The 27856-nt window shown below is 38.0% G+C and overlaps 1 protein-coding gene across 3 annotated transcripts in view; it reads right to left on the reverse strand.

Annotated features, from left to right (window-relative positions):
• frc (UDP-sugar transporter UST74c fringe connection) overlaps positions 1-27856 on the reverse strand; it is a 91734-nt gene that overhangs the window by 47415 nt on the left and 16463 nt on the right. Inside the window, exons 1-2 of one of the 3 annotated variants that reach the window (XM_089102051.1) lie at positions 14258-14352; positions 10146-10179 (exon numbers count right to left, since the gene is read on the reverse strand). The exons of 1 other annotated variant lie outside the window; for it this stretch is intronic. In XM_089102051.1, the coding sequence (XP_088958177.1) occupies positions 10146-10179; positions 14258-14283 (60 nt within the window). In that variant the 5' untranslated portion in view covers positions 14284-14352. Of the gene's footprint in view, positions 1-10145; positions 10180-14257; positions 14353-27856 lie in introns of those variants that run through there. One more of the 3 variants, XM_089102050.1, reaches the window with a different exon arrangement.

The raw sequence follows: 27856 nt of genomic DNA on the forward strand, positions 1-27856 counted from the left end.
CACCCCTTTACATGACTTCTTTTCGTCACCACGATGTGTTTCAACGCAATAGACTTTGGGGCCCGGGAACACCCCCCGGGATATCAAATCAATCCCCGTCTCTGATTTTTATATTAATATTTAGTTGGAGGCTTGTTGTTTTACCAACTTAGGTTATAGAGTTTGATTCCACTTTTTGAAAGCTATCTGTGAGTCGATGTATCCCACACCATGCTATTCACCAAATTCATCCAATTAGCTCACGTGTACCATTAAGCTCGGATAATCTGTAGCCCATCATTAAACTTTAAAACCCCCCTTCCTGTGACATTGCTCCTTGAACAAATTGAAACAGAACGATAACCTCAACTCCTTGGAGATTTCGAGTACTGAACTACCGCCTGCATTATTCTTGGTCAGTACTACATTTCGCTTTTTCCTATGTAGAAGAACCATGCCGGTCTCTATGCTCGTGAACGATGTAAAATTGGGGTCTGCAATACTTCGTGCACACTCTAGAGGGTCAGTCATGACGTCGCAGCGAGATCTGTTGCGTAGGCTTTCACACATTTTGCCAAACGCTGAATTTAGGATGAGCTTATTCATGTCCTTCTCCACCTTTGAATTTGCCCTAGAGCGTTTATCGACAAAAGTCTCGATAAACGTTTTCAAATAGGGTCACTGATCGAAATGCAGGACCCTATGTATTTTATTGATTTTGAAACCATTGATCACCAAACAATGCAAAATCAAAAGGTTAACAACGATATGATCTTTAAGGTCCAAATCAGCAATCAGTTTATGTTTGGAGGGAGTCCAGTGCATCCCCATATCCTCAACCACTGATAAATTGTAGGGGCTCAGAGAGTCCCTGCTCCCCGGCCGATTGATACAGGGAAAGACAAAATCTTTGACTGAGTCGTGAAGCGCCAACGGAATGTGACCGTCAACTTCGAAGAACCATCCTTGTGGCCCATTGTCCTCGACGGTGGTAATGTCGGGGAACTCACAAGGATTCTCAAGCCCTTGATAGTTCCCACACGGTTAAGAGTAGGTTGACATTGTCAAGGGGTACAATGAACTCATGTCCAAGAACACTGCAGTTGACTTTACACCGATGCTTTGTCCGCTCGGATCAGTTGATAAGACGCAATCCCCAAGAAAAATATAACCCCCCCTACATTAAAGCGATAAAAAAATGTTCTGATATACATAGATGGTAATGATTAATTACTAACTGCAAATTTTTTAAAATAAATAAAATAATAACATGGGTGTTGAAAAAAAGAATCCTATATCTAAACCAAACTCACAATAGATTTGGTCTTTTTTCTTACAGATTATATCAAACAGAGTTAGAACGTTACTGGACAAGTACAGTCTACAATAATTCCACCTATTTTTGAAACCATCCCGGGACCACACCATCTAGGCACACTCATACTTCTCGGCTGTGCATTGACTGTTGGTCAATGAATTGTAAAAAGCTGCCATGAGCGGTAATTTCTCCTCCCTTAAGCGTGCACCAAAACAGAAATGATCGTATGAACATACACCTTTGCATGTCAACAGGTCATACATTTCACTGTCTGGAAAGTGCTGTTTAAGCAAGGGAAAGCTATCACAATTGTCGCTTTTTTGCACTTGAATCAATTGACTCAATGCCTTGGGGAAAAAACTAAAAGAATCTAAAAACCTGATTTTATTCCAACACGTATGCCCATTATCCACTGCCTGCCATTTCAGCTCGAGAAGCAATAACTTCTCGGCTGATTTGGGAATGATGTTGTAGATAAATGAACTATTTACCCATGGACAATCTACTCCCCCTCCCTCCCTATGCATACGTGCCAGTGCCGGTAAAATAAATTTTAAATCATAATTGGAGTTATGAATAAATACAGTGATAAACAACTGTTGGATAACATTTAAATTACACGATTGATGAGCAACCCCCTAACAGTCATACCTACCAATGAAATTTCCTTCCCTACCAGGTAATGATCTCGAAGTGACACACTGCCTACACGTGTCCCTGGATCACCCTTATCCCCCTCCGCTGTACACTCTCCCGGACTAACCCACCCGCTGTGTTGTTTTTTATTCGCGAGACGATCCTCTGCAGACAACACCCTTGGTTAATGGGTATTTCTCAAACGAGAAATAGCACCATTAGCCGTGCCAATCAGTTTAGTCAGCGCCTTGTCCATGTACTCCCACTCAGCCACTGTCTTTACTATTTCTAACAACCGCATAGTGTTAGAACTGTCTCTTTGGGCGTGGGCGTAGGACACTGCAATAGCCAGATTTTCTTTGAATTGGTTTGTAAATTTGTGGTCGGTCACTTCCACTAACTGTGCCCCATAGTCCAAAGATAATTAGGGGTCCTGGAGGAGGGTATTCTTGAAAAATTTGACGCGTAGAACGACCCTATTCCCTGAAATCATTTCAACTTTCTAATAGCCAAGCCCGCTACCATACTTCATGTGATTTCGCCAATTTAATTGACTCCAAAATATGGAGAGGCATGTTGGACAGTAGAAACGGGTCCCCCTATTCATACCCTCCCTCATACCTCTCCTACTGTCAGTGATAGGGTTAAAATGACCGATTGCGTTCGGTTGACTAGGTGGTGTGTAGAACAATCAAACCCAGTGTTTAACCAAATCAACTGAGGGGCCCCTTACGGGGAAAACCACCCCCTTCTTTTTAGAACGAGTTCCATCATCAAATTCAGTTTCATATTGTACCCCAGTACCGCCGATATTCAAATGTGTATTAGCCCTTTCAAACATGTCAATAGCTCGAAGCGTTACTGGATATTTCCCTTCTAAACAAGAAAAATCTACACCGGGGAAATCAGACCCTTCCTTCCCATGCATAGCCCACACGTCTAAATTTTTCTTAGTAGCGTCCCGAGCTTAAGGCTCGTCTGCCGAGATGATGAAAACATATCTGAAACACTTTTGATCTGTTTCAAAAAAAACCCGCCGGACACCTTGACAACCCACTAGATTTGGATTATATTTTAATTCTACTGCCCGCCCTCCCCCCGGTCCCCCGTGTAAAATAAAATAGTTATTTAATTTACATATATTAAAACTTAAATTTTCAAAAAATAAAACAAATGAGCCACTCCCAATTTCATTATAGCTCTCGAGATGCGTTATAATTTGATCGACCCAATCTAAGAAAGCACCATCAAAATTTTCCAAATTCGAATAAACCAAACGCATCTCGGAATGTATAAAATGATAATACACTTCGCTTTTCCCCTCATTCAAATAAAAAACCTTTAAAACAATGGAGACCTTAATTGAATCCCTCCCCCACAACTGAATCTGGTTCTCCAGAAGTGCACGAATTTTGTCTACATATGCATGCACAATTTCTATAGGATCAAAAACAAAATTACCACACAAAAGCGAATTAAAAGGGTCACCAAACGTTGCAGTGAAAACAACAATATTATTTAAAATTATGTTGGACAGCTGAAAGTCTGGGAGAGGTGTACTCGTCTCCTCCTCTTGTATATTACCCCCTCCCCCACGTTTGTACATCCTCTTGCGCTGGAACGCCCCGTCAGTCGCTTTACGTGGGGAACAGTTAAGGTTAAATGTGGGGGCCTGAGTTCCCCTCAATCCACCAACAGACACATCCGAAGGCTGCCTAATATTTTAACTTAGCAATGCTAAGTCTGAATCTGAATTATCTTCATTACCATGCTCAACTGTGTTATTATCTATATTTCAAAAATCACCTAAGCATTCGTCAATATTATCTGGAATTTGATGTAACTCCTCCCAGAGTTTATTGTTGGGGGGCTCAACGTGGGTCTCCTCATCTTCTCCACCTGACAAACGGGGGGGGGATGGCGAGTATGGAACCAGGAAAACCTGTAAATGAAAAAATAGCTTATTTTCAAAGTGTTCAAATCCTTACTACTGTTTTTAAAATTTGGATTATTATTGCTTAATAGCATTTGGTTAATACAACTGAAGATAATATAAGATATGACATAGAAGGCGACAATTTGTTCGTTTATTTTCAAAGTGCTCAATTTTTTTTTTTTTTCGGCGCTGCCCCCAACGGCCCCCCCCCTAACCTTGCCCCACAGCGCTTCCTGGACCACCCGTGGCGTGTGTCGGAGTCCCAGCTCATCAATGCGGTACGTCTCTGATCCGCGGAGCTCTTCGGAGCTGCATCGCTCCCCTGCGGCGCTTTTCGGGCCTACGGCAAGTCCCACGACTCGCCCCCGTCTCAAAGGCTCCGTGGGGCCCGGCAGTTTACATAATGTCTCAAAAAAAGTTTAAATATTTCTAAGTCCGTTCTACAGGTTCGGCGAACACAAGAGTCGTAAATTATGAAGGTTAGATGAACTAGTTTGAACTTCAAAATGTTGAGAATTGTTAAGTCACTTTCCCCATACACTTCTTATGCATTAAACCGCTATGTTTTGACATAAAGCACCCCGCGTGAGGTTATAAATAATTTTGGCATCTCCTTTCCCTGTTTTACATTAGCGGTTTTTAGTCAATCACGGTTTCAATGGCCTTTGCGTAATTCTGTGTTTTCTGAAGTAGCGGAGAACAAATTGTCTGCAAAATTAATATTTTAGGACATTGGAGTTCTTTTATTCTATGTAAGAGCGAAACATGGCACAATAGAAATATTCCGTGTAAATTAGAACGACAATATGTGACAGATGGGATAATCTCTCTCAAAATTATGTGAAAAAGAGCATTCACGGAGTATCAAAGGTACCTAAAAATATATGTGATAGCAATAGAGAAAACAGTAAAGATTAGAAAAAATCGCATTTTGAGTTTCAAAGGCAGTGATTATTAATAGAAATTACCTAAAAATATTCGCTTATGAAATATCGAAGCGATAGCAAAGATTAGAAAAAGAGCGGTTTCTCTGCAAAAAAAATTACATTTAGATATGTAATAGGGGTTAATATCTCACAGAGATATGTTTATAATGGGATTGAAAAAGAAAAAACATTGGAAGAAATAGACAGGTAGGAAAAAATGCTCACATTTGCATAATCCCTATGAACTTGGGTGCCGGATGGTCCAGGTAACGTGTGTTGGAGGGTGGACGGGGTGGCGTCGCTATTTTCTTGCGCGACTGGGCCGGGTCCAGGTAAAGGGTGTTTGAGGGTGGACGGGGTGACGTCGCTATGTTCTTGCACGACTGGGCCGGCTATTTCACGATCTTGCATAGCTTCGGCAGGGTTCACCATATAAGAAGCCGTCCACTCTCTCTTTAACTTAAACCCAGGCTGCATTGGGGCTGGCACTGATGGGGCTGTCTTGTCATCTCTGGCTTTCTTAGCGGGCGGCGGTGCCATACATTCTTCATAATTGGCCTTAAAAAGAAGAGAAAAATTTAGTATTGAAATAATTTGCCCCCTTTTTTACAGAAAGAAAGTTATTAACTATAATTTTGTCTAGAAAAGGCATTTATCACTAATAAAGTACATCTTCAAAAATTTCGTTAAACGTACTCACTTAGCCCTTCAAAAGCCGGCCTAGTTTTTATATTTATCACACCCCCAGAAAAAAAAAACAGACCACGGAAAATAACCCCCACGGACAAAATCCCTGAGAAAAAACAGGGAAAAATATCCCCGCCCCCCCCCGCAAGATATCGCATAATTTTTAATCTGATAATTAAGACTAAATGAGCCAATCAAAAATAACGCCGAGTTTTTATATTTTTAACAAACCCAGACACAAAAAGACCACGGAAAAAAACCCCCCCGGAAAATAATCCCGGAGAAAAGACATGGAAAAATATCCCCTCCCCCCACCGAAAGATATGGTAAAAATGCTATTCAATTTACGCATAATAAAGCAATGTATCTTTTTCTTAAACTCACCCCCCTTACTTTTCATGCGAAGAAACAGTTTGTTTTCACCTTACAATGATGGCGATAGACTTGAGGCATGGCCCCCTCCCCCTTTCGCCAATGTCCTAAATATATTGTTAGATCTTAATTTGAAAATAACGAGATTTCACCGGTTCTCCAAAAAGAGATTGTATATGCCTGCGCTTAATAAATTGCAATTGTCTGCATGAAAGCGTTTTAATTTGACAGGAGAAACAGTTCCTTTTGACTTTGGCTGGTGCGTTCGTAAACACACCGGAAAGGGGTGACAGCTAATTATGGGCCTCGCACCAGAGAGCCTTGTGTCAAATCATAGCGAGCTAATAACAATAGAGCGATGGATGTCTCAGAGAAAATATTAAAATTGAGAAAATTGCATAAATTTAACTAAGGTATAATTATTTGTTTTTGCGAGAGTTTTGTTGTAAACCGGTGAGGGGGGGGGGTTAGGTTTTGAGGGTAAAAGAAAATATTTTATGTATTTAATTTTGACGGAGAAAGAGTTCCGTTGACCGCGTTTGTAAGCCGGAAAGGGTGATAGCTAATTATAGCCACGCACTGGAGTCTTGTGTCAAAACCATAGCAAGCTAATAACAACAGAGCGATGGATGTCTCAGTTAGAGAAAAGATTACAATTGAGAAAAGTCAAACTTTAACGAAAAGAAAATTATTTCTTTTTGCGAGAATTTTGGTTGTAAAACAAAGGGGGATGGGGTTAGGTTTTGAGGGTAACAGAATATATTTTATGTTTTCCATTGATTATAATGATGTTTGTATGGTTTGGGGGGGGGATTTGGGGTAAAGGAATATATTTACGTTTTAGCTGAATATACTGGAGGATGTTCAAGGAAAATTCGTTTGAAAATAAAAAATGTACTTACATGGTAAATTGAAGTTGCCAAGGCTTCAAGTTTATCAAATTTATCCATTGTTGTTTACACAGTGTCAAAATACTTTCTGATAATTTAATCACATTGCATGTCCGTTATATACGAAATCTCGAGGGTGAATTCTTATGTAACGGGGAAATCATATGTAACCAGCCCTCTGATTGGCTGAGAAGGAGGATGTTTCCGACTCGCTGATTGGCTGAGAAGGAAACTCGAGATCTAACTGTTTCCAGGAAACTCATAACATTTGGCTCGAGAGCAACAACAACAAATACTATTTCTGGACACCATGACATTCGCCTCGAGCATGTACATGACCAAAACCACAACAAATACTATGTCTGGATCATAACGGTCACTGAGAGCATGCACTTACAACAGCATCAAATACTATTTCTGGACACCATGACATTCGCAATCGATTACGCAATCAATTTCTTGGAAATTCACTTCCCCCTCGAGTCCCAGATCAATAACTTTGCTCCCGTTAGAATTCAATGCGCATGTGCAACCTTCGCCCCGGAGCTATTACACATAGAAACATCAAATAAATCGACCTTGGAAAAAGAGGTCATTGACCCCATTAACCACGTGTTCTCCCTAATGACTCTATGCCCATATTTGGTGTACTGACAGTATTCTATGCCCATATATGGTGTGGGGTCACGACCTTTAGGGTCATCTCTACTATCATCATCACTGCCTTTTAAAAGAATTTTATCCCTATTTCAACTTTTATTTATCGTCATGGAAAGGCAGTGTGGTCTCTGAAATTATCTACGTCACGTTAATAGTTAATTCTAGCATTGCAGAGATAAGAAAAATGTACTCTCATTATATGCTTAAGGAGTGCGGTACTGAAGTATCATACAGATATTACACCAAAATAAAACATTTCGTTCGTTCAAAATTGTCATGAATTTTAAGCTCAAATGCACATACTAGTTGGGTTACCCCTTTAAAAATCAAAACTATGTACTGTTTATTTCAAATCTTTCTTATTTAAATTAAACGCCATTTTTTTCATGTTTACACTTTAACTATAATAGTAAAAATAATAATAGTATTTATATTACTTTAAATATACACAATATCTTAATGCACTTTGGTAACTTAATCTAAAATGGACCAATATAATAATAAAATATTTTAAATATATATTTGCTCCTTAGCTCAAAGGTCTCTAACCTTCCGAATAATTCGAAACCATTTAACTTATAAAAAATATTACGCTCATATTCTATTGAAGTTTAAGATAATTTTCAACAATAAAACAGGGAAGCTTCTTAAAAAAGTTGAACGTTCATTGGAAGTTGAAAATTAAACTTCATTAATTTTTTAACAAAGTAACGAAGTGAAAACCTTAAATTACCAAGGATAATGAAAAACCTAAAGACAAAAATTTGTATTATCTAAACTTCTAATCTAAGTAGCCACAGGCAAGTGTTCTTACCGCTGGTCTATTAAGTCTTTTATAATAAAATTAAAAAAAAAAATTCCTACTGAAAGTAACGAGCAACATTAAAACTTGAAACGAAAAGCAATTACTCTGTAAACGAGGAGGGCTGCCCCCTCTTCAATACCCCTCTCTTCACGCTAAAGTTTTTTAAGAACTTTTAAAAAAGTTCCTGATAGTAGTGGCCACAAGGCCCTTGTGGCTCAGGAATCATTCTTAAAGAATTAAACAAAGAGCGAGGTATTAAGGAGGGGACAGCCCCCCTCATATATGGGATAATTTATGTTCGTTCTAAGTTTTAATGTTGCACATTATTTTCAGTAGAAAAACTTTTTTTTATTAAATTCCTTATTTTTTTCAAATAAACCCAGGAAATCCCCTCCTCCGTGGAAAATCCGCCCACGAAAAACGTGAATCCTCCTTGCATGGAAAATATATCCCAGAAATCCCACCCAATGGAAATTTTCTCCCGCAGAAAATTTCCCCATGGAGAATATTCCCTTGTGGCAATTCCCCCATGGAGATTTTATCCTGTGGAAAATCCCCCGCCATGTAAAAATATCCCAGATAATTCCAACTCCGCTGAAAATTTCCCCCCGATAATTCTCCCAAAGCATCTTCACATGTAAAGCGGTAGAAATAATGTAAAATAAAGCGGTAAAATAATGTAAAGCACAATTATTTTCAGTAGAAAAACTTTTTTTTATTAAATTCCTTATTTTTTTAAATAAACCCATGAAATCCCCCCCCCTCCGTGGAAAATCCGCCCACGAAAAACGTGAATCCTCCTTGCATGGAAAATATATCCCAGAAATCACCCCCCCCCCCTCAATGGAAATTTTCTCCCGCAGAAAATTTTCCCATGGAGAATATTCCCTTGTGGCAATTCCCCTATGGAGATTTTATCCTGTGGAAAATCCCCCGCCATGTAAAAATATCTCAGATAATTCCAACTCCGCTGAAAATTTCCCCCCCGATAATTCTCCCAAAGCATCTTCACATGTAAAGCGGGGTAGCCAACGAGAAGGTAAGACAGATAAAACGAGTTTTGCATACGAATCCTGGCAAATTCCCCCCAAGTAAAAATTTTCCTGAAAAGTTCATCCACGATAACTTCCACCCCAATGGAAAATCCATGCCCAGAAAATCTCCCCCGTTGAAAATGTCGGTTTACTTCCTTATACCCAAATACTATATGTAAGCAATGGGCAAGTTTCATAATTTGCCCTTCCTCTGGTGGTTCTGGGGGGTCAAGTCACCTCCAAAGACAAAGTTATTGTACCTTTCAACTTTACTGAACAAAATGGCTATCTCATCTTTGATCTGATGATTTTTGGGGAGAAGGGCGTGGGAGGGGGGCTAGTTGCCCTCCATTTTTTTGGTCACTTAAGAAGGACACTATAACTTTTAATTGCCGTTCAGATGAGTCTTCTTGCGACATTCTAGGACAACTGGTTCGATACGATCACGCCTAGAAAAAAGCAACAAATTAACATGCATCAGTGATCTTTCTTCTTGGGAAAAATACAATTTTCACGTTTTTTTTTCAAATTGGAGCTTGGAACCGATACAATAGGATTCTCTGATACGCTGAATCGGATGTTGTGATTTTCCTAGATCCCCCCAGATTTTGAAAATGCCTTTTTTGGAGCGTTTTCATTGGAAAATTCCCTTTTTGGGTATATTTAATTGAAGAAAGACCCCCCCCCCCCCCGCCTCTGTTACATATTGAAAAATGCATTTTGTCCCACATCTAAATTTTCATGAGTTGAAGCCATTGGTTTTGATCAGCCACAATGTCGATTTAAGGGGTATCTCTGGTATTATTTAGAGACTAAAAAGGGGTAGCAACAGATTCGAAATTTTAGTACTTTTCACGCCTCGGGTTTGACACGTAAAGAAAGAAACATGAATAACTACATACCTGACCTATTCCAAGCATGATGAACGATGGAAACCTAAGAAAGAGCAATCTTATTAGTGAAAACATAAGTCAAGAATACAGGCGGGTAGACACTTGGGCAACCCCCTTTTTAAAGTTAATATCATGACTAATACAATTTTCCATAGTTTTCGTACAATTATCCAGTTTTCGATTTTTTTCTTTCTTTCTTTTTTTAAAAATTTGCCAACCTCCCCTCGTCCCCTGATAAATATTTCTCTGCGAGGATATCACCATTACAGCTACTGCTGCTACTACCAACTTGTCACAGCCCACTGCCCTCTGAGGTCGAAACACTGCACCAACAATTTGAAACAAAAATATCACAAAGCAAGAACTTGTGGATGTTCAATCCAGACACGGACCTAGGGGCGCCTTCGGTAAAGTACCGACCCCTTCCACAAAGGATTTCCACAGATGTCCCGGTACTTATGTACTATAGCGCCGACATCTAAGTAGAACCGGTTTTTCATCTGTCTGTATTAAGAGACAATTAGCTTACGCTCAGTGGAAAACAAGTGGCGGGTGACAGAATACATTGCACTTATATAATTTGGGCTATATATTTGCACATTAGGGGGGGGGGTAAAGTATTTGGACAGCGTGAAGTTAGAAAACAATTCCTACTTCATAATATTCAGAATAATCGCAGCTAACACATTTTGCATGCAGATCCGCTATACTTTACCCCCATCCCCTAATGTGCAAATATATAGCCCAAATTTGTTTATAAAGTATTATATTTTCATAATGTTTCGGTATTTTTCATTACGATCAACCTAGCTTCACTTCTTGAGTGTCGGCGCTATAATACATAAGTACTATAGGCCTATCACAATATTTTCTACATGTTCACTATAAACTGCCTATTTATGGGGCTTTCCTGCGCATCTGCGCCCCTGCTACATGGTGGCCCCCCTCTCATGTACCACTTATGTGGTATGATCTGGAGTGTACCCTCCTTCAGGGTTGCCACCCTGACCTGGAAGAATTTACTAAATTGGAGAGGAAAAATTTGCTAGATCGCATTTTTTTTTATTAAATGCTTAAAAAAAAATTTTGCGCAAATTGTAAATTGTAAAACAGACGAGCAAAAATTATAAATTGTCATATGTTTACGATAATTTTTTTCCCTTGAATTCATGGAAAAAAAAAAAAAATTGTTTACTGCAAATCATGACTTTTGACTAGTTTTTACTAGATTTCGGGAAATTTACTAGATCCTCTAAATTTACTTACTAGACTTATTTTTACTAGATCTAGTAAAATCATACTGACGGTGGCAACCCTGCTCTCCTTTGTTAACGACTGAATTTGAATATTGAGACATTCTTTTATAGGCTTGTTGCACGGCCCCAAATCTCATATAATTACTTCAAGCTACTTAGAGGTATTACTGTCACCGTTTTTTATTTCAGACAAGTTTCGAGCAAAAAAAAATCCCAAGCGATAATTTTAAACAGCCGTCAGTAGTGATTAATCTATTTGACAAACCACATGTAAGATATGCTAAGGGCAAGGTAACTGTCTTAGGTCGTTGACTTAAATCAGTTTTTTCAATCTCAGAATTTCTCTTCATTTTCCTCGGACAAAGAAAATAATTTGATGTCATGACTGGTTCAAAAGCACTTTAATTTATAAAAGCAATTAGCTAAAATTATGTAGCAAATTCGAGCATCATGAAAAAATAATTAGTTCTGCAACTATTTCTTGATGCTTTTTTTATAAATACCTATTGTCTTAACATTTTTTTTTAAATCATGTATCCCACTGTGAATCATGTATCCCACTGTGATGATCTGAGTATGTAATTCATATGTCTTCCCTCTTTGTACAGGCCAATGAGCCTTTGAGGGATTAATAACATGTAATACTGTATGTGTATTTAATGAAGAATAAAACTTATCTTATCTTATCTTAGTTCACTTAAAAATTAAATAGGTGAACCCGTGAAGATGGCTGAAACTTGCGTCTACGATTTAAGTATGCGTGCATTACAAAAGAAGAAGACAATATTGAGTAAACAAAGCAAAATTCATAACCTGAATCAAGACACAGGCACAGTAGGAATCTAATCAGAAGGGGGATAATGAAAAGCAATCTTTATTTGATAACTTGAATACTGAGTGCCCAGGAATTCAATTCGTGTTTGTGTATTATAAGCAACTCAAGCTTATAATACACAAACATGTTATTTGTTTACTTCAGAAACAAATTTGGGCTATATATTTGCACGTTAAGGGGGGGGGGGGGTAAGGTATAGCGGGTCTTCATGAAAAATGTGTTAGCTAAACTTATTCTGCATATTATGAAGTAAAAATTGTTTTCTAACTTCAAATTGTCCAAATACTTTACCCCCACCGCCCCCCCCCCCAGTAATATGCAAATATATAGACCAAATTATATATTTTCGATCTATTCTATCACTTGTCTTTGTCTTGTCTCAAGCTAAGGTGAAAGAAACCAACGAAGAAACAGGGTTTTTTTTCTTGAGTTTTACACAGCTTAAACTTGAGTGGCGTATAATACACAAGTACCATTCACTTAAATTTAGGATTTGGTCCCCCCTCTCCCTGTAGACTTTCCTGACTGAACGAGATGGCGACATCACATCAACCATTAACAGGCAAAAGTAAAGAAAATTTCCCTAATAGTAATAGATTGTCTTTATTGGATGATGGAAACCCAAGCAAGGCAGAGTTCAGGACCAGCATGGGTTACTTAAGTTTATTTAAAAACGGACAAGGAGCCCTTATACTTATTTACAAAGGGATATTTACTATCAGGTTCAATCACTTGATGAATTCAGTTCTTTTTTTTTTCAAAAATTAGTTGAGGCAAGCTAGTTTAAGCTACAAATTTTTATTGCTTTAACCCATACAAGCCTTATTACATTGAATATGCGTGCACATATTAGGTGATTGGACTGTAAAAAAAAGATTAGTTTAAAGAATCCCCCTTATAAATAAAACATTATGACATAAAAATACAGTCTCTTTGTCCCCCAACCCGCCAGTTGAACCGAGTGTGAGCCCAAAGGATATATGTAAAGCTTAAACAATTAGGTCCGATCATAATGAATCAGTGGCGTAGTTTGGGGGGGGGAGGGGGACAGTTGATCCCCCCAATAATTTGGGGAATTTTTTATATAGTCCATGCCCTTTGACTCTCCGGATGTGGACCCCTTTTGCCCCCCCCCCCAAAAAAAAAAAAATGCCGGAGCTACGCTCCTGCACTGAATGTGAATTTTAGCTGCCAAATACCTTTATACAGAAGGATAAAGGGTGAATTCTTTCGATTCAAATATTTAATCGGATATTTTCAGGGGAAAAAAATACATATACGGGCATAAAACTATACATCTTCATGTTTTGCCAATTGATATTGGTTTTTATTAATAAGTACTGAAAAACACATAAAATAGGCATTCTTGCCTGGGGCCAGCTAAAGTGGTTAGATAACTAGTTCAGCCCCATTTTATTGATTTGTTATTAGAAAACTGGGGGGCGATGTTTAGAACAACCTAAGGAAGACAACAGTAACTACCCCCCTCCCTCTTTGGGGAGTGCTGAAAACTGCTTGTGTATTGTGTAGGCCTATAAATTAGCTCGTATATACTGTATGGAATCTAGTGGGCAATTTGGTCTAAGTCCAGTCACAGGAATCACAAACCAGCATACGGTAGGCTACATCAAAACATCAAAACATTGGAATGTTGCCTAGTGTCTAAACAAAAAAAAATTGATTTTCTGTTTACAAGCATAAAACACAAATTTAGCACCATAGATACCACCCAACAAACTTTTACGTCGCAATGGCTTGCACCCACACAACAAACCCGTCCAATGGGCCTTTCAAAGCACTAAAATAGAGTGGCGAATGTGGTCCGCCAGCATCATTTGTGCAACTCCCCAGTATCGCAATGTTAACTATCTGTCTCAAAAGTTGAACCCTCTGTTTAAATTTGAACCAACAGTAGCGTGGAGTTGTGATTTTACTCGTGAAAGAGCCGTTTTTATTTGCTGACAAAAGACAAATTTGGCTTACCCCGATTGAGAAAATTCGGGACAGACGGTGTAAATTTTAATACTTGCCTTACAACGCCTAGGTATTGTCGCATTGACGATGCGGATGCGCAGTGGTCCAAATAGCGACACTGGGGTGTTACGTTTTCAATTCAATATAATTTCATCTATGCATAGCATATTAAGGACACCAAAAAATTCAAATCCTTAAATAGAAAAAAAATTTCTTTATAGAGTTTCCTAGCCTTTGCTGAGCTTCACTCGGCTCAGGTATCCATACTTTCTTTTAATGGATTTTAAATTATTGTAAACATAAAAATGGAAATATAATATATATAATATAATGCATGATTAGAAGGAAAAAGACATGGATCAAGTGAAGTAGCATAGCAAAAGGTAAAAGCCACCATGTGCTATGTAAAATACAACTTTTACATGAATAGACCTAAAACTCGAAGTAGGACTTATGAAGATATTTTCAACATCCTAACTTCCTCCTACATTGCTGATGGGGCTTCAAAAGGTTCCATTATTAATATCTGCCCAAACTATCTCAATCTAAATAAATTAGATAAAACAAAATCCAACTGAAAGTAAGGAGCAACATTAAAACTTAAAACGAACAGAAACAATTCCGTATATGAGGGGGGCTGCCCTTTCCTCAACCTTCGCTCTTTACGCTAAAGTTTCATTTAACACTTTTCATTCCAATTCAAGTCCTTGTGTTTGAGCATTCTTTCTTAAATAATTGTGACAAAAATCCAAACTTAAGCGTAAAGAGCGAGGGCTAAAGATGGGACAGCCCCCCTCAGATACGGAATAATTTCTATCCATTTTAAGTTTTAATGTTGCTCCTCATTTCCTGTTGAGAAAACTTCTTTTATTTAATTTCTGACCTTTTATCAAAAGATACCAGAAAATCTTATCCCCTCTCCCATATAAAGTTTCCAGGGGAAATTTGGCTCCCTACGCAAAATTTTCCACATGGAAAATCCCCCTCCCATAGAAAATTTTCTCCCTCCCAAAATAATCCGTATATTTCCCAATAACTAATGCTACATGTAGACAACGGGCAAATTGCACAACTTACTGCCCTTTAATCATGGGCATTGGGGGGGGGGGTCATATCATCCTCGAAAGCAGATTTATTGGACCTTTAAACTATGCTGAATCAGATGGTTATCTTAACATTTTGATTGGATATCTTTGGGGGGAAAGGGGGCGTGGGAGTTCCCCTCCAATCCTTTTGCTCACTCAAAAAGGGCACTAGAACTTTTACTTTCCGTTAGAATGAGCACTCTCCTGACCTTCTAGGATCATTTTTTCGGTGCGATCATCCCTGGGGGGGGGGGAGCAAACGAACATGCATCTACCATACTGGCAAAAAAATATACAAATTACATTTTTGCAGATGTGAGCTTAAAACATCTACAATAGGATTCTCTGATATTCTGAATCTGATGGTGTGACTTTCTTTAAGATCATTTGACTTTTTGGAGGTATTTCTGCCTTTTTTTTTAAATTATACAATTTTCTCGGGCTCGTAGTTTTGATATGTAACATTAAACTTAATGAATTCTATATATATGGAATCAACACAAAAAGCCAATTCTTTTGACGTATCAATTATTACCAAAATTCCGTTTTTTAGGGGTTTTGCTTACTATTGAGCCTAGTTGTTCCTTACTTGTAGTTTCTTACCACAAACTGTTTGCTACATTTCAATAGTTCTCATGATTATCCAAGAATTCAGATCTGACAATGTTAGTAGTCCTACTAGTCCTAGTAGTTTCAATTATCTAACTCGACTACTTTTGAGGCATCAAAAACCCCACCAAATCAAATTTTAGTGGTAAAATGAGCTTCAGTTATTTATTTATTCATATAAAATGCAGTAAGCTTTTAAAAGTTTGTTGCAATAAATATTAAAGACAACAATTAAAAACAACACTGAAACATACTTTATAACAACACATATCAACTGGAAGAACAACTAATGCAAAATATTTTTTTTCTAATAAGAGATCACAATAAGACTTAGCTTGGAACCCTGCAAAGGCTCATCAACCTTTGAAAGACTATACTGTGATAGGATACTTGTAACTATTGCTGGTGGTAATGCATTCCAAGTGCCCCACGCATAGCTGGGCAAAACTACCTTGCTATCTTGAAAAGTAGTTGAGCTGAGAGAAAAAAAATTATTCCTTATTACCACAAAAATTCTAATTTTTTTTTCTAATTTATTCTAAATTCTAATTCTAAACTATTCCCAGATTATATGTATTCAAGCCCCTATCCCTCCCTCCTTATTTCCAAGTCTTAGAAAAAAAGTCTATATCTGTCTTTAGTTTTGAAAAAATACTTAATTTTGGCTTAAGTCTAAGTTCAATGGGGGTTTATTATCAAATCGAAAAATAAGTTACACCTAATAACAATACTCAGTCCATTCCTGGACGCCGAGATCCTCAATCGCTACCTTTTAAATATAATACCCAGCGTGGTCACTGCTCCTACTCTCATAAAAAATCCTACCTCTCATTTATTCCAACTTACTACCAATTATCCTCCCGCCCTTTGCCCCAGGGGAAACCACCTCGCCATCATATCAAAATAAAATAAAATCTTAAGTTTATTTTTATCTATTTATATTTAATAAGTTATATATATATATATATATATATATATATATATATATATATATATATATATATATATATATATATATATATATATATATATTTTACCAATATTTAACTGATCTTTTCCAATGCTAATAAATGATTTTTTACTTTCATAGGCAGCGCGATAGCGCTGCCTATGTATAAACGATGTGGGCACAACGTGATTTTTCTTTTCTCCATACTCGGGCACTTCGTACGAAGGAGTTGTCGTAGAAACTTGAAAAAGGGCTCATGCGATTGGAAATTGGAGTGGCTAGTGCCTTTTTAATAGTCGAAAGTGATTGGAGGGCAACTAGCCCCCCTCCACGTCCATTATTTCCCCAAACACATCCGATTCTGATTTTGAGATAGTCATTTTATTCAGCGTAGTTGATTTCCAGATAGAAAATTTGTTTTTGAGGAGGACACTCCCCCATGACCCTCAGGGCAAGGGTTTTAAGTTATGCCCTGGGGGCATACAAGGTTTTTTAGAAAGTATTATCGTGGAAACTTTAAAACAGGCTCATTCACTTTGAAATTCAAAGGGCTATTGCTCTTTTCAATAATCAAAAGTGATTGGAGGGCAACTAAGCCCCCCATATGCCTATCATTCCCCCAAACACATCCAAACAAAATTTTGAGATAGCCATTTTATTCAGCGTAGTTGATTTCCAGATAGAAAATATTTTTCTGAGGAGGACACTCCCCCACAACCCTCAATGCAGGGGTTTCAAGTTATGCCCTGGGAGCATATAAGGTTATTTTTTATAGAAGGCGTTGTCGTAGAAACTTCAGAACAGGCTCATTCGATTGGAATTTCAAAGGGCTAGTGCACTTTTTAATAGTCGAGAGTGATTGAAGGGCAATTAGCCCCCCCCCCCCCACGCCCATCATTCCCCCAAACACATCCCATCAAAATTTTGAGATACCCATTTTGTTCAACATAGTTTAAAATTCTGGAAATTAGGTCTTTGAGGATGAACCCTCCCCCCCTCCACAGCCCACAGGGCAAGGGTTGTAAGTTATGCCCTGGTGGCATATAAGCTTTTTATAAAAGTTTTGTCGTAGAAACTTCACAAAGGACTCATTCAATTGAAAATTTAAATGAAGAAGTGCCCTTTTTAACAGTCAAAAGTGATTGGAAGGCAACTAACACCCCTTCCACGCCCACCATTCCCCCAAACACATCCAATCAGAATTTTCAGATAGCCATTTTGTTCAACGTACTTGTAAGTTCTGGAAATTATATCTTTGAGCAGGACACTTCCCCAGAGTCTTCAGAACAAGGGTTATAAGTTATGCCCTAGGGGCATATATGGTTCTTATGGAAGGAATACTCGTATAAACTTCAGAGAGGGCTCATTTGAGCCCTCTCATTTGAGGGTAATCATGTCATTTGAGGGGCTCATTTGAGGGTAACCATCCCCCCCCCCATTCCCTTTTTTCCCTAATGCATCCGATGAAAATTTTGAGACAGCTATTTTGTTAAAAATAGTTCAAAGATCATATAACAAAAACTCCGGTGTCAACACAACCTCCCAGGGCCCGGGGGCAGGCGTTGTAAGTTATACTGTAAGTTGACGCAATAGGTTTTAGCAGTAAATATTTGTCATAAAATTTACAGTGAGAGAAGGAGGCGATACCCAAACACTTGTTTGTAGTGATTTTTGTTCGTTTCAAGCTTGATTTCCATGTTCAATGGTTTCACTCGTTTTAAGATTTATTTACTCATTTACATTAACATCTATTGTATGTTAGTTTGCATTGAATGTTTATTTAATATCTGTTCGTTTTAAGTTTCACTTATACTTTAATAGCAAAATTTTTTTTTTTTTTTTGGTTTAAGCTTGATTTTCATATTCAATCTAAGCATTACTCGCTTTAAGACCTATTTATTCATTTATTTTATTACTCATTGTATGTTTTTTGCTATGATTGTTTATTTAATTTCTGTTCGTTTTGGGTTTGATTTGTTCTTTAGCCTAATAGTAATTTTTGGTCGTTTGGAGTTAGAATTTTCAATAGATATTTGTATCTGTTGAGCTTAAGTTTAAAATGGCCTTTACTTTTCTTTGAAAAACTTATTTTTCGGAGTTTTTTTTTTAATTAATAGCTTACAACAGCAAAAAATAGTGCGTGCCGGGTTTAATAAGTTACTCAGATCGTTAACGTCAATCAGGAACAGCAGTGGTCCTAATATTGACCCTTGGGGGGACACCACAATTGACTACTACGTTATTTCCTGAGTCTTCTCTCAAATAAATCCTGTGGTCCCTCAAGTACGATCAGAACCAACCCAGAGTTTCGCCTCTTATTCGTATATGCTCCAGTTTACCGAGGAGAATAGGATGATACATAATAGCAAATGCTTTTCTGATATCAATCAGGACCGCTGCAGGTAGAAGGCTAGAATTCAAAAAACTGAAAGAGAGGAAATGTCTATATTCCGCAGGATCAGCTTGAGAACCTTCTTCGTGCAAAGGAACTATTCTAGCTTTCTTTAGCAGTTCTGGGAAAATACCTTTTTCAGAGACAAATTGATCAGGTAAGTAAGAGGCACAATGATTGACGAAGCAACTGTTTTTAACATATTAGTGTGTACTCGGTCGAATCCAGAAGCAGAATTACCTATTAGGTTTCGTATAATCAACAGAATTTCAGGTGGAGAGACAGGAGCGACAGCCATTGACTTGGTGCATGCTGGGCCTAGGTAATATTTAAAACTCTTCAAGGGGTTTTCAGCGGAATTTGCTCTTTTTTTTCCCACCTCTGAAAAAAATTATTGTGCATTTGCAACGTTTTCTGGCCCTGATTTAGTTTCCCCATTTACAGATAATTTCGAAGGAAGCTCAGGTGGGGCGCTGCAGGGACGCAGTAAAGAGTTTATAACTTTCCATATCTTCCGTGAATCTTCCCCACTTTCGGCTATTTTTCAAATGAAATAATTGCTCTTAGCTTTACGTAAAATTGATCAAGGGCATTTTTTATATTCAACATATTTCTCAAGCGTCGCTATGCAAGGCTCATTTACGTGCTTAGTCCAAACCTTATTTTTCTTATTAATACACTGGAGCAGTCCATGACTAATCCAAGGGCTGATAGGTTGATTTTTTCCGTCCAGTCTTCCCTGTATACTTTTTAGAGCAACAATCGTAATACTTTCTCATAAAAATGTTATGTAATTCCTCAAATCCTGCATTGACATCTTCTGTATCCATAACATTATCCCAGGATGTGCTCTCCAGTACTTGTTTAAGGGTTTCTAGGTTCTCGTTATTTAATTTCCACGTTACAAATCCCTACGTAGGCGTGGCATTGGGCTTAGGACATTTGTGCTGTATTTTAAAATTCGCAAGCAGAGGGAAGTGATCAGAAGTGTCAGATAGCGATGAGAATCGATATTGGATGCAGCGTCAAAAAATGTTGTCAATCAATGAGTGGGGGGGGGTAGTTACTCCAGTAGGTATCGTAGTTGAGGGGTACATGTTCGAAGCAGACATTATACTGAGCAAATCTATCGCACCTGATGATAGAGGAAGAGTCAGATTGATGTTAAAGTCCCCCATTAGGATGGATTCGTTCCCTCATGATTACATTGAGCTGCATCAAATTTTAAGCCATTTTGGGTGTTATTTTTCTTTTTTTAATTCCTCGCTTAATGCACTTTTCTTGGGTCTCATTTATGCTGCATATCTATTCCTGTAAGTATCACTTGTAACACAAAGTCTGTCCCAGGTCATCAACAGTCAGTGCCCTTTAAAGGGGGAAGGATCGGAGGTAGATGTTTTGAAAGACCTCCCAAGGGCATAGTATTCTGAATCCACTTGCAGCAAGGCCTCTTGAGTGACAGGCATAAAAAAAAAACCATAGTGTATACTGTTTTGCAAGAAAAAAAAATATTTTCTGTCTTGAGCTAGGAGTGCAATGCGTGGCTGGGGGAAAACCATCATATGCTTCTTGTGTCCCCCCCCCCCAGATTTCTCCAGATACCCATTTAGAGCTGGGTCAACTCTGGCTGAGCTTACAGAGCCATACCATTGACCACCATTCCAAACCAAATAACCAGCAACACCAGGACTAAAAGAAATTATTTTCTGATTAGATCCGAGAAAAATTATTTTGACCCCCCCCCCAAAAACAAAAAATTGCCTGAAGATTTCAACCTAAGAGGTTTAACTCAGCCATGATGCAGAACAAAGTAGACTTAATAAATTTTAAACTACTCATTTACAAAGAAAAATATCCTTCTCCCCTTCAATCAAATCCTGTATCTATTTGCATGCAACGAATAGTTTAATATCCATACAATGCAACTTTTACTAGAAAATGAAAATGTTCTAAAAAAAGCGCAGTGTCCAGCTTAAACCCCTGACCCTAAGATTGGGAGTATAATGCTCTACCATTTGAGCCTTTTGTGGTTGATCTACTATTTGATCCATCAGGTTTTAACCTTCGCTGCAATAATATGCAGAAATATATAAGTTTTCTATAGAGTTTATGACACTGTCAGTTAAATATATAGTTATAGTCATATAGTTATATAGTTATATATAGTCACTATATTGTCATATAGTTATAGTTGTACATGTCAGCTATAGTTATAGTTTTTTATTGTATAAAAAATAGAGTTGTGAGAAAGAGTCAAACTTTAGCATAAAGAGCAAGACGTTGAGGAGGGGACAGTCCCTTCGATATACGGAATAATTTCTGCTCGTTTTAAGTTTTAATGTCGCTCCTTACTTCCAGTTAAAAAAACTTGTTTTTTATTTATTTTAATACAAAAACAGCTGCTAACCTCATTTCCTACCTTAGCCGCAGCAGTGTTATTCTTGTACGAGAGAGAAAAAAGAAATCTACCATTTGATTCTGTATCGAATGCTATTTCTAAAGATAATAATCACTGTCACTTGATTTTATCTCAACCTCTCCACTTCCCCCATAATAGGGCCAGCCCAAAGCTATTTTGAAAGTCTGCTGATTTGGTTGATGTGAATGACTTTCTGTGCTTATTTTTCATCAAAAGTTGACGAGTCTCCCCCCCCCATGTCAAGAGTGATGCCCCCGTGGAACAAAACCAAGACCAATGCTGTTTAACCTCTACATAACTATTGCTCCTGCAGTGGTTAAGAACAGCTAGGAACTCTGTGGATGGTTCCCAACTCTTTGGATCAGCAGCTTCCACAGAAAATTTCTCTTCTCCACAAGAAAATCACGTAAACCTCTGTACATAAGCATCAACATGGACACATGGACAACCTGAGCAAATAAAAAAGTCCTGCATCTTGATCAAAACAACCCTGCCACAATTATCATATGGTGAACTCTGCAGGTGCTGATATTCCAATTCAGAGTGCCGAGGATGAATGCTATCTTGGGGTATATTATATAATTAGCTCAAGTCTCACAGACACTGATGAATCCAAGTTGCAAAAGCAAACAAGGTCCTAAACCCAAATTTCAGAGCTTCAAGGTGCTGCAAACTATGCTGTGGTGAAGACACTTCCAATAATGACAGTGACTCTGATGAACTAGTGACATTTGCAGATGATACTACAATGGCCTCCTGTGATACTAGCATGTCAGCACTCTAGAGTAAACTACAAGTCATCTTGGAGGAAACTTACACATGGATTGACACAAAATCGAGTTGTACGTAATGTTGACAAATCGTGTGTTCTCTTCTTTTCGAGGATCGGAACTCTTCATCCAGGGATAACGACTTCTCGAGGAACGATCGGCGACCACAAATTGCCAGGTATCTAGGGTCCCTCCCTCCCTCCTGGAAGCACAATTCCCTCCCCTAATTTACTGTGAAATAATAAATATGATCTTAAATACCAAACTTGTTTTAATCCAAATTAACTTCCAATTAATTGACCTTTCCCTAAATATTTCCTTAAATTGTTTTTGAAGGACCCAAGTGAGCTCTTACATCTCAGCTCTTGCGGAATCATGTTCCACTCTATTGTGGCAAAGGGGTTTTGCCAGGTATCTAGGTGTAGCTTTGGACCAAAACCTCTCCTTTTTACACCACATCCAAGCTGTGGAACTGAAGCTTTCCCGCAATCTTGGCATTATCAGGAAACTGAAGCACACACATTTCCACAAAAAACCCTTTGTCTACTTTACAACCAGACTTCTGTAGCCTCATCTCCAATATCGTGCAATTATTTGGCCGTCAACGTTTAAATCATACTTGAAGAGACTTGATTCAATCCATAGGTGTGCACTGAAAATAATTGGAAGTATAGATGACTGTCTCTCTCTTGGTTCACTCTACTGTCTGTCATGCTCAGTTTATGTTTCTAGGTTCTTTTATGGGTCCCTTCTATCTCCTTTCTGCTATTTCTTTAGGTTGACATCTGAACAACATGATCAGAACACCCAATCTACTTTCAACATCCAGGTGAGACAAACACCAACCGTACACTCGGATTGATCCCCATATGTGACTTGCACTATAGAGTGGAACATGATTCCACAAGAGCTGAGATGTAAGAGCTCACTTGGGTCCTTCAAAAACAATTTAACAAAATATTTAGGGAAAGGTTAATTAATTAGAAGTTAATTTGGATTAAAATAAATTTAGTATTTAAGATTATTTTTATTATTTTACAGTAAATTAGGTGAGGGGATTGTCCTTCCAGAAGGGAGGGAGGGACCCAATAGTTAAGGTAATAATAAGTAATTGTGGAGGAGGCGTGTAGTTGTCTTGGGAGTGAAGAAAGAGCTGTTCTGCATTATAGTGATGAATATTTATATTTATGATTCTCAACATCCAATATGTGACAGAGCAGTGTCTTTCATGTTATTTTATTTCGTTTTCTTTTTAAAATAAGTCCGATTGAACTTCAACTTGACAAGTTGCCACTCTAAGAGTCATCAAGAATTTCTATACAGTCCTTATCTGGTATGGCATGTTGACTGTAAGCCTACACTTCAAGTGTGGCACAGAGTCACTTGAGAAGGTCCAGCACACAGAAACCAAGCTTCCTTTTGCCAAACAACATGTCCCCTATGAGCAATGACTAGAAAAGCCTGGCCTCCCTGCCAAACATATTGTAGAAAAAGGGGAAACATCAACCTAGCATTCAAGATGATGAACCACAACACAATCAAGCCCATTTTTGGTCAAAGTGAATACACCAGTACATGAGGTAGCCCAAAGAAATTGAATCAAGAGTTCTGCAGAGAGCCAGAGAATTTCAACTTCTTCACAACCATGTCATTCATTGTGGAACTCACGAAGCAAATCTACTATGTCTGCCAAATCAGTTGACAGCTTCAAAATCAGTATTGACCATGATTTGAAAACAGCCATGGAAGGTCAGCAGGATTAGCCAAGTTCCACTTGTGTTTCTAATACTCAACTGTCCAGTATATACATATGAAGTGATGATCTATGAACAAACGTTTGCCCACACTTCCTGGCAACGTCTACTTGTTCCTGTAACCTTAGTTACTAGAAGATATGATTTAAGGTATTTAAGATAATAAAATAAAGACAACTTGAAAAGAAACAGAAAAATTAGAAAACCCATACTTATAGCCTGAGGCTCTAGTTGTCCTTAATAGGGGGGCTGAGACATGGTTGCAACAGAAGGGATTATTATAATTGGGAAGAATATTGAGTGGAGAACTGGAAGGTAAATGTTTACATAATTCTTTTACTAAAGAAGAGACCAGGTGGACACACTACTTGATGCCTTTTTAAAGCTATTTCTAAGAATGGGCATAATTCCAGCATTTTTGTTGGAGGGACGGGAGGGGCAATAGGGGGTCCACATCTGAGGAGTCAGGGGGATGGCATACCCTTCTTTCAGGGGAAAGGAGTCATGGAACATGTGTGAAAAATACAAGCCTAAACATGTTTTCAAAACTTATTTTGGGAAATTATTCTATAATGGACACTGAGCACCCAATGGCAAAAAAACAAAAGGTGGTATGTGCCTGCCCTAAGTCTTCAACAGCACATTTTTCTTCAAGCAATAGTGAAGAAAAGTTACTATTTATCTGAGATGCTACTCAGTTAATTTCAAAACATTGCACAATATATAATAAACAATATACATACATCAAACAAACATTAAATTATTTGCTGATGCTCAACTTTTACTAGAATTGTCAGCAATGAGTTACTGCAGATGACAGTAGTGTAAGCAAGCTTTTGGGAGGGTAATGGTGAATTTCATAGAAGCTTGACTTTTTTGCCAGCTTAACCACTTTACCACTAATGTTAAAGTGCTGATCCCTATTCCCCTTCCAACAACTCCCACTTCCAGCACAGAAGAATAAATCTTGCAACTGAACTACATGCTATTCCAACAGCACTCTGCATTGCATCATTCAGTTGCACATGATTTAAAAATGGGGTCATAGCAAACCAAAACTACACCCTTTGAATTGCTATTACTGAAACAATATACAGGACCCCTCCTTGAACAAGAGGGATAATCAGTTTTTTGCATGGGCAACATTGATATGTCCAGCACAGAACAATAAATCTTGCAGTTGAACTACATACTATTCCAACAGCACTCTGCATTGCATCATTCAGTTGCATATGATTTAAAAATCAGTTCATAGCAAACCAAAACTACACCATTTGAATTGCTATTACTGAAACAGTATTCAGGACCCCTCCCTGAACAAGAGGGATAATCACTTTTTTGCATGGGCAGCATTGATATGTCCTCTTTCCTTTGCTGCTTTTTTTCTTTGTCTCTATCAAGGCACTGAAGCATCAAAAAGAACTGCTTAAGGGCTCATTTAAAAACTGTTTTTTTATAATTGACTCAATAGAGCCATCATAAAGTGCCATATGCTACCCTAAAATCACAATTTGGGGGGACATTTTGGGAATGGAAAGGCTGGGCTGGACATCATAGAGAGCTAATTCTGAGTTCATTTATAAACTATTAAAATCACATTTATAAACCAAAAATTGCAAATTTGGGGGGACACTTCAGAAATAGAAAGGCTGGGTTGGACACATGCTAATTATGAGCTCATTTATAAACTATTTTTTACATTTAATGGGTTTTTATGAATTTGAATTAATGAGGCAAACATAAAGTGTCATATGGCACCCAAGAAGTGCACTTTGGGCTGTTTCCAATTTCTCAAATGAAAATAACAATAAAAGGACTTGTCCAATGAAAAAACTCTGTGGACAGATTTCCCTCAGAAAATTTTCTGACCTATACAGAAATTCTCCTGCAGGGATATTTCCCCTCATTTAAAATATTAATCATATCTTTAATCTAATGTATTCAAAAAATAAAGCTAGAATTATAAACTTACCCACAATGCATTGTTTGATAGAGAATATCCACAAAATCTGAATAATTCTTACCAGCATTGTGGCACAAACCTTTAATTATTTAAAACTTGCCACGGATACCTATCAGAGGGGGATAATTGAAAGTCACCATTCCCTTGTGTGAACCAGGGTATGGAGGGTATACATTTCTGGAGGGGGAAGGTACACTGATAATTGTTTTAAGTCTAAAATTCCCTTCACCAGGCAAAGCTCAGTCCCCTAGCATTGCATGTTAAACTGATGACAATAGAAAAGAGTATAGGTGGAGACATCTTATATGTGCATACAAATAATTTCGAAGACCACACTGCCTTTCCATGATGATAAGATAAAAGTTCAAAATAGGGATAAAATCCTTTTTAATAGACAGTGCATAGAAATTCACAAAAATACCAGATATTTCGGTCACATATACAGTGACCGTCATCAGTCAGTTGTACCAAACCAATCGTGCTCAAAATCCTCCTCAGGTCCATATTGTGGTGTTTCTTTTGTGGATGGTAGTTTTTTTTCCCCACATTAGAGTACAGACGGTCTGTTATCATAGAAATATCCTTTCTTGTTTAGATTAAAGCTTATTCCAATAGGCAATGCATAGAACTCCCCCTAAATAAAAAGTCCCCCCAGATCCCACCCCAAATACTAATGAAATTGATCCCCATCCTCGCTGGTCAAGCTCACTATCACAAAGCTCACAAGATAGCTCTAATTCTGAGAATAGGACAATGATCAGTGTAGGGGCTAATGTCACTCTAAATGATGAAAATGGGTTTCAAGAGGTCCTTTCTAGAACCTCCAAAAAAAAGGAAAAAAATCTCCCCAATCAAAAGTATTTCCCCTCTCCCTGCCCAAGATTCTCCCTCCAAAAACTTAGGAATTTACCTCAAAATTTCTCCTAATACCCCCTTTGAAATAAAAAAGATTACTGCAATAAGAGTTGCAATTTTCAAACTGTAAAAATCAATGTTTTCACTTAACATTTACCACGATGAATCTTTGCTAATAGCTGTCCGAGATCAGAAATCAGCAGATACAATAATTAATCTAAAATCTCTTCTGAATATCCCAGTTAATGCATCTAAATGGAACCCAAAACAATCCCCAACAAAATAGTATTATATAGTGTTCCCCCAGAAGTACCCATTCAGGAGTTAAAAGAAGGGCTCTCAGATAGGACTGGCAACACAATCCCTGTTGAAGATGTTACCCAACTTAGTAAACCTAACTCTAATGGCCTAAAAACAAGTAGATTTTTCTTATTTACACTGAAGGGAAAAATTAATTTCCCAGAAAAATTATTCCTATTTGGGCAAATCAAACCGCACAAGGAATACAAGCCAAAGCCTATCCAGTGTCAGAAGTGTCTCAAACTGGGACACACAACAAACAAACGCAATGAAATTCTCCTAGCCTGCAGTAATTGTAAAGCATCTCATCCTAAAGAGTTGACAACTTGCAACAACACTCAGCCTACATGTATCAATTGTAAAGGCCCACATGAATCTACCAATAAATCACAATGCCCTGCATACAAGAAAAGAGCACTAACACTCCAAATACCAACAGAGAAGGCCAGTCCATACCCCTTTGCTGCTATGGAAGCAAATGCTGCCCACCCATACCATATAAAGCCCATAATGAAACCAATCAAAACTCCCAAGATAAACACTCCCAATACATCAAGTA

The sequence above is a fragment of the Artemia sp. Qi Xiang Cuo genome, chromosome 16, assembly GCF_049724085.1.
Source record: "Artemia sp. Qi Xiang Cuo chromosome 16, ASM4972408v1, whole genome shotgun sequence".
Taxonomy (NCBI): Eukaryota; Metazoa; Arthropoda; class Branchiopoda; order Anostraca; family Artemiidae; genus Artemia; species Artemia sp. Qi Xiang Cuo.